Source organism: Zingiber officinale, chromosome 7A (assembly GCF_018446385.1).
Source record: "Zingiber officinale cultivar Zhangliang chromosome 7A, Zo_v1.1, whole genome shotgun sequence".
Taxonomy (NCBI): domain Eukaryota; kingdom Viridiplantae; phylum Streptophyta; class Magnoliopsida; order Zingiberales; family Zingiberaceae; genus Zingiber; species Zingiber officinale.
The window spans coordinates 125,960,233-125,968,114 of record NC_055998.1 but is presented as its reverse complement, the minus strand read 5'-3'; the positions used below and the strand labels follow the sequence as shown (position 1 = coordinate 125,968,114).

The 7,882-nt window shown below is 36.9% G+C and overlaps 1 protein-coding gene across 2 annotated transcripts; it reads left to right on the top strand.

Moving 5' to 3' along the window:
- The first annotated feature begins 349 nt into the window (after positions 1–349).
- LOC122002412 lies at positions 350–5,806 on the top strand. Of its 2 annotated transcripts, none has more exons than XM_042557567.1 (3): positions 350–629; positions 4,495–4,956; positions 5,039–5,806. In XM_042557567.1, exons 1-3 carry the CDS (start codon positions 519–521, stop codon positions 5,696–5,698), a joined length of 1,233 nt encoding a protein of 410 aa, XP_042413501.1. In that variant the 5' UTR covers positions 350–518; the 3' UTR covers positions 5,699–5,806. The 2 variants fall into 2 exon arrangements, with proteins under 2 accessions (XP_042413501.1, XP_042413500.1); XM_042557566.1 differs by having other exon boundaries at positions 5,030–5,806.
- Positions 5,807–7,882: the final 2,076 nt, after the last annotated feature.

The window sequence follows — 7,882 nt, the reverse complement described above, 5'->3', positions numbered from 1 at the left end:
GAATTCAAAGTTGTTAAATTATTCTCGTCTTCCAATTATGCTAATAGAGATAAATTATATGATTAATTTATGGTTCATCATTAGAATATTTTTTTTTAAAATGATAATCATAATTAACTTAATTAATTATTTCTAGGATCATCAATTCGATTTTATGAAAATTTTTTATGATTATCAAAATAAATCAAAAAATACACACGATAATTAATTTAGAAACCGAAATCTATTTTTTCAAGGACTTATATGTCATCAAAAATTAATTCTTTTTTCATTATAAATATTTTTGAAGGATATAATTTGAGTGAAAAAATGGTCTTATTTATATAAAGTTAAAATTCGAGTAGGTAAAGGAGCGAGTGAGGGGAACGAGTAGACCGGCCGAGGAAAGAAAATGGGCGACCGAAGCATGTAGGAGGCGTCGGGCTTCCTTTTCTCTTCCTACTCCAAACAGAAGGAATCCATTGCTAGCGCTCCTTTTTTTTTTCTTTTGCTAATCTCTGGGTTCTATTCGTTCCGAGATGGAGCAGATCGCTTCAGTCTTGGATGGCATCAAGGGGTTTGTTCAAACCAGCGAGCGATTCTTCAAGGACGCGTTCCAGAGTCAATTCGATGCACACCGCAAGAACCCAGTAAACACCTCTCTTTCGTATTTTTTTTCCACCTTTCTTTCTCAACATTTTCAGGGCATGTGTGCAAGTTCGTCTTTTTTTTTTTTGGGTCTCTTTCATGTTTGCGTTAGCTGTTGGTTGTTACGAATTTGATTATACTGTGTTTTAGTATGTTGAGATCCAATGCAACCGTACTTGCGTCGTTCTTTTTCAAGAACCAAGTTGATAGTGGATTTGTAACATCAGTTTTGCAAGTTATTCGAGTGTTGAAGTCGTTGAACAATGAATTTATTGGGGGCATTCTTCTGTGTACCGCAATGGGAAACAATTTTGATTCTCAATTTTATTGCATAGTTGCAACTTATTAGCCGCTTGTTTCCCTTCAATACTGTTCTGAGAAAAAAAAAAGAGAGATTTGATTAACCTAGGTTTTAACCAGCTTCAAGTCTCCCTGGTGTTGGAATTGCATGTTTCACAATAAGAATGGACTGTAACAGCCATGTGGACATAAGGCTACAATTTCCATGCTGTTAATGATAATGACGATCAACTTATTCATTTGCTAGTTGACAGGATTCCACCAATTGAATATGATGATTACACAGGTGTTTACACCTCCACGATCTAAAAATAAATTGGATCCCAACACGTGACCTGTTTCGTTGTCCCACCAGTTTGATCAGTGTCATAGGTGCTACCAGGAAAGCCTTGTAGTACCCTCCCATGTCATCAATCTGTAAGGACAGGTTAACGACAAAGTCAGGACAAGCAACCACCCAATTGACATCATGGCTCAAGCACTTGACAACATCTGACAATGTGAAGCTGAAGATTTATAAATACAGGCCCTAGGCAATAGGAAGAAAGATTCTATACCCCAGAAAGTGGGGAGATAGTAGACTCAACTCATGAATCTACCTTGTCTACATCAACCTCTTCCTGACCACCTTGCTTGAACCTCGAGGATGGCCCTAACCGATTTGTCTCAATCAAATTCTCTCTAACACCCATTCACCATGGATTCCATCCCTCAGCCAATTTTCTCTGGCTCAACCTCATACTTAACATACTCTAACAATCCGATTTGAAGGGCTGAACTATTTGTTAATCTCAACCTTAGTAGATTGGTATGCTAGCAAGACGGAGCCTAGCATGGAACCTCAGATTGCTAGCGAGCGTCCAAGCTTGAAGCCACCTTGGTCCTTAACCTGAGTGACCACTTTGGGGGCTTAAGTTTAATGGGGCAGAGGACCCAACCTCCCCGATTTCACAAAGGAGTTTAAGAAAATGATAATCATCGATAAAGAAACATGGGAGTTGATGAACCCCCATTTCTCTTCATAACTAACAATAATATTGTAGGAAACTTAATAGGTTATGGGTCAAAGAAGAGGCTAAAAGCACCTAGATGGAAAAAACTTGCTCTTGAAGGTTGGGTTGAGCAACCTTTCAAGGCATAACTTCAGAACTAGTTGATCCAAGGAACTAGGGTCATGGGAGGTTTAAAATTTTACTTGTGGGCTAGTTAGGAAGAGCCTAATCTAAAGAATTTGAAGGCTAGTGAACATATATACACTAAACCCTAAACCGTACAACGGACTTCGGTATAAAAAAAATTCATACCGATATAAATTTCATACCATTTATATTAAAATTCCAGTATTGGTACGGTATATACCGTACCGAAATACTGATACCGAAAAAATGGGTACGGTATAATACCATATTGAAATTTTTGGTATACTGATAATATTAGTATGGTTCGGTATATTTAGGTACAGTATGTGTGATATACCGAATTTTTGGTATTTTCCCACACCCCTAGGTAAGAATGTCCATATACATTATCACATATGTCATTATGTGCTTAGTCTTCTCAACTACATTACAAGGGGTAACTCAAAAGTTGTTTGTGCACTAACTCATGGGACAAATTGTCAGCTTCAAGGAGTTAACTTGAAGTTGTAAAGCCTACTTCACTAGCTGCAGATGAGTTACCTAACCTGTTAACAACCTAATGTCTCTAAAGTAAGGTAGTAATGAGTCCCTAATGAGGATCTTGAAGAAATTCTTGAACAAAGCCTGGCTAGTAGAAGATTCAAGTTCCAAATTGCTAATTGCAACCTTTAAATTTGCCTTGCACTTGTCATGGTCCCTGCATTCACAATACAAGAACCCTTGCACTTGTCATGGTTCTTGCATTCACAATACAAGAACCCCTTGCAAAACTATGTAGAAATGCTGGAGTGAGCTAGTCGATTTGCTACAACAGGTGACATTGCTAATTCCAAGATGTCAGAAGCAAGGTCTCATTGGCTAGAGGAACCTCGGAGTCAACAACTGGACACACACTCCTAGAACTTAAAGCGAGACCCCTAATAGTAGACAGGTCGAGCAATGTGAAGGTCAATGTTTATGAAAAAAGAGTCCTACCTACATTTTGAGTGTGGCATCAGAGTATAGTTGTGATCTCACTTTCTTGGCAGAAGACAATGCATGTTAAATGACAAATCATCAAGATACTCTTGTGTCACACTCCAGATTGCCAACTGCTTGGTAAATGGGATACTCATGGACACAGGACACTCGATTGACGTACTTTACTACAATACCTTCTTAAAGATGAGTTGTACTAAGTTGGATCTTGATGGGGAGAGCACGACTTTTATAAGTTTCACTGGAAATGCCATATAGACCTTGAGGAAGATCACCTTGTCCTTTACAGCAGGGGAAGAATCACTGTTCTAAACTATTTAGTCACAATTCTTGGTATCTGATCTACCTTCTTGGGCAGGCCTTCCCTTAAATTGACAGCAATGATGCGTGTCTACCACATGACAATGAAATTCCCGATTCACATTGGGATCAGAGTGGTTTAGAGTCAACCTGGAAAAGTTAAAGGTGTATTATAAGAATGCCCTAAGAATCAACAAAGTCAGTGTTGTAGATTAATAAAGTATCCTAGCCAAGAAGGAAAGGTCGAGCAGAAGGAGAAAGTGTGAGGCAGCCAAGTGCTGCTTCTCCCTGAGACCAGAACCAGTGGAACCAGCTTAGCTCAAGGAGTTCGTGCAAGGACAACCAGGTGTTAAGATTAGGCAGTTGACTGGCAAAGAATGAAGAGTGGGAGATCCTCCAGCTCCATGCGGAGTTTCAAAGATATCTTTGTATGGACAACATCTGGCAATATGAACTCAGATCCAAGGCTTATAAATACAGTATTGGTCAACAGAGAAGGGATCATGTTCCCTAGGAAGTGGACAAAGAGAGAAAGAAAGAGCAACAGAGAGACGCCTGACAGCATGGCAGACTTAGCTCGAGAATCTACCTTGGCTATGCCAGCCTCTTCCCAACCAGCTTGGCAGATCTTTGACAGTCAGCCTCTAATCAGTCCGTCTCAACCAAACTAAGTCTCCAGCACTCGTTCATCTTCACCTTAGATCCCTTCCCTTGTCATTTTCCTCCAGCTCAGCCCTACACCCAACTTGCTCCCTCCCTCAATCCAATAGGAAGGTCTGTCATCTGTTAATCTTGATCTTAACAAATGGCGCAATCGTATCAAGTTTTATGAAACAATTCGTTTTTATTTCTTTCAATAAAAATTGCTACATCTCTTATTGCTTTCCTATATAAGAAATTATTGTTCTGGTTAGTTACCTAGTAATGGTTAATTAAGCAACTTGAAGGGATAATTTGCCATTTAATTCTTCTCATTAATGATTTACAGGAACACTATGAACTTCCTCTTTCCCTTTGATTTTTTATCTTTGCCCTTTATTTTTTGCTTTATAGTGTACTCTTAGATTCTCTCCCAATCCCTATTTCTTTGTTGGGCTCTTACAATAATTTTGTCTTATTTATTTTATTTTACACTGTAAATTCCTTTCAGATAGAGATTTTGAAGCGTTTGCAAAGGGAGACATTTTCTGACTTGATGAAGCTTAGGGATAGACAGGATAAAGTGGAACGCGTACTTTCTTCATTTGTTTCTTCCAAAGGAAGTCCATTCCAGGAATCCAGCACACAATTAAAAGGAACAATTAATCTGGGTGGTGCTTTACCTTTTCAGAATGATCAACAAGTACATGATTCTCTGGATAGCTTGGGAATAAACACTGGGATTGATGCAAGGTTCATTTTTAAAACTAATCTCAGAGAGAAAGATGCCTTATTAGCTGAGCTTGTAGCTCATCAGAAGAACAGCATGCACTTTGACAACGAGTTCACTGGCATCTCTCTTGTACTATCAAAAATCATGTACCATGCCAGTGTGAGTGACCTGCTGTCTGTGATCTTAGTCCCATTTGGAGCTACTTGTAATGATTTTCGGTCCAATACAGATCAGCCACAGGTGAAGTTTTTGCTGATGTGATTTACCTGAATCCCACAAGCAAGTTTATCTATGCTAATTGATCTGTTTATAGTTTTGGCAGGGTGAATGCCTTAATGGTTTATCTTTATCTAGGCCACCGTTGTTCAATCTTCGTCATGCCTATGGTGTTGGTTTATCTGTGAAAGCATCAAATTTCGCCGCATCTTTTGGCGAGCTGATTTCTGGTTGGAACACACAAATGGATCCTGCTAGTCAAACCAACAAATTGAGTTCATTTCTACAAATATCCTCTCAGTATTTCGGAGAAACAAAACTCAGCTTGTCTGGTGTATGGCAAATGCCTTGTTCATTTTCCAAGTCACTTAGGTTTGGCAGATTGGCATGTGGTTCTAGCTCAGTTAAAAAGGCAGTGTCATCTCTTTCTGGAAAGCAGGTGTTAAGAAGTACCGGTGGATCGATATCCATGTTGCTGGACATTGATGAAAGTTCAAAATTTGGGGGATGGGTTGAGGTGCAGAAATCAAGTTCGGATCTACTTAATTGGGCTGTCTTCTTCTCTGACGTATTAGAGAGGGATATTGGATTTGGTGTGACAGTGGGAGGAAACAGAAAAGCTCAATCAAGTTCAGTTATACTTGAAACTTTTCTAAATTTTTGTGTGGACAAAAGAGCCATTGTACAGCCAGCTCTGGTCTTAACGTTTAATGAGAGACGTCGAGCAGCACCTGCATTGGTTTTTCGGACTAGTTGGTCTATGTGATCGTCTGCAGCTAAAGCCAGCTACTACATTCACGTTTACAGCTTATCAAAATCGATAACCCTCAGTTTGTAAAAGAATATGAAGAACTTAAAAATGCTCTATTCATAATGATTTTTTTTAGAAAAAAAATCCAAAGTAGTTACATCATGACTAAGCTACATACACATGAAACACACACAAGTCACAAACTAACTTGTTGGAGGTTTCTTCATTTAGATCTAAACTCAAATTTATTGTCTTTGTTTTTTATTCAACGTAGCACTAGAGTTGGACATAGATGCCATTTTGTAGTACATATTTCTATTTGGATTTTTGCATGCAGGACGTAGATGTCTATATGCCAAAACTACTTAATGGTAGGTTTTTTTAAAAAAAAATTGACAAAGGGTCTGAAATCATGGCGAGCATGGTCAAGTTTGGAGTTAATCTGCTGTGCCTATAGCTATTAATGATTTTTTTTAATTATAATTCATTCATGGTTGAATAATATGTAGAATCATAGAGTGTACGGGCCTTAGTAGTTAGGAAGATATAAGTTATTGTTTGGAGTGGATGTAATAAGCCTAAATTTGTTATTGATTGTCTTAAAATTATTCATGGTTATTTTTTTTTTAAATTACAGGAGGCTAAAAAGTGTCCAAAATCAAAATTACAGGAGGCTAAAAAGTGTCCAAAATCAAAATTACAGGAGGCTAAAAAGTGTCCAAAATCAAAATTAATAAGCAAGGACTTAATTAAGAGAGTCTTAAGAAGATCATAAGTCCTAGTTTGGAGTGAATTTAACATGCCAATGTTTATTAGTGACATCAAAACTCATTGATGGGTCATTACGTATAGAAAAAAAAAATTGATACAAGAAAAAAATATTGAGTGCTAGGAATACTATAATAATTAGGATTCAATACTAAGGATTAGAATGAATTATTCAGTTAAAATTGAATCAAATTAATTGAAATTGAATAAATTAAATTTGTTCAAACTAATCAAATTGACTGATTTTTCATAAAAATTGAACAAATTAAATAAATAAAATATCAGTTAATTCGATCAAACACTGAATTAACCTAATTTTCAACAATGATAGAAGATTTATTGATTGATCCTATCCGAAGGCATGAAGTTGGAAAGCCGGGGAGGTGACAATTCAGTTGACTAGATGAAGACCTCGCGTCTATCTGCAAAACAAAATCAAATCAGGAAAGAGGTCCCTGACGTTGGCCATCTGACACCCAAGTTAGAAGTAGGAGAGGAAAAAATGTGAGAGTACTAAGGATAAAGATTTTTCTTGCCTTTCTTCATACCTGACATCCCCCTTTTATATCTTTTCTGGTGACCCTCCATCTTTCACTGTTTAATGATACTGATTACCGACAGAGGATATCTTTGTTTTGTCTTCTTTTCATTTAATAATAGATGGAGTGTTCTATTTGGTTTTCTCTTTTCTTTATTAATTATATATCTTTTCTTCTTTTATTATTTTATTGATTCATTATGTGTATAATGCCAACGCCATTCTCCGAGACAAACGGGTGGCCCGCTCGGCTCGGGCTCCCGTCCCGCTTAGTTTGTTCTCTTGCCAACTGAGTTAATTATACTTGTTTACTCAGATGATCGATCAGACAAGGATCCTTTCGATCGGCCGATAAACCACTTCCCGCTCGGGTGTAGCCAAGCTTTGCTTAAGCCATGGTGTTGACCGTCTTGACGTTGACCTACACCGTGATAATTGACTCGTGCCAAATAAACTCTTTCTTATCGCTGCATCACTGATTAATTAGGAATTTATAAATTGACTTACTTAGAAATTTAGAAATTTATTTTTTTATCTTTATTTATTTGATTTAATCGAATAAGTGATTTAAAACTGAAGCAGAATCGAATTAATTGATATAATAGATTTTTTTAAAAAAATAAAATTTTAAAATAATCAAATTAAATTTTAAAATTTAATCTATTTATTTGATTTAACTGAACTTTTATTCACCCTACTTTCACATCAACTGATTATACTTAACATGATGTCACATACTCGAAGACATTAATCGCTTAACATGATGTCACATACTTGGAGACATTGAACAATCTATTCTTTTTTCATTAATCGCTTAACATGATGTCACATACTTGGAGACATTGAACAATCTACTCTTTTTCATTGGTATATGATTTATTTATTGATCAATT

Excerpts from the sequence above, each read along its gene's own strand:
- LOC122002412 (XM_042557566.1), top strand. The coding sequence starts at position 519 with ATGGAGCAGATCGCTTCAGTCTTGGATGGCATCAAGGGGTTTGTTCAA. Across the intron at positions 630-4,494 it reads ATGCACACCGCAAGAACCCA|ATAGAGATTTTGAAGCGTTT; the intron begins GTAAACACCTCT and ends AATTCCTTTCAG. Across the intron at positions 4,957-5,029 it reads CCAATACAGATCAGCCACAG|TTTTGGCAGGGTGAATGCCT; the intron begins GTGAAGTTTTTG and ends ATCTGTTTATAG.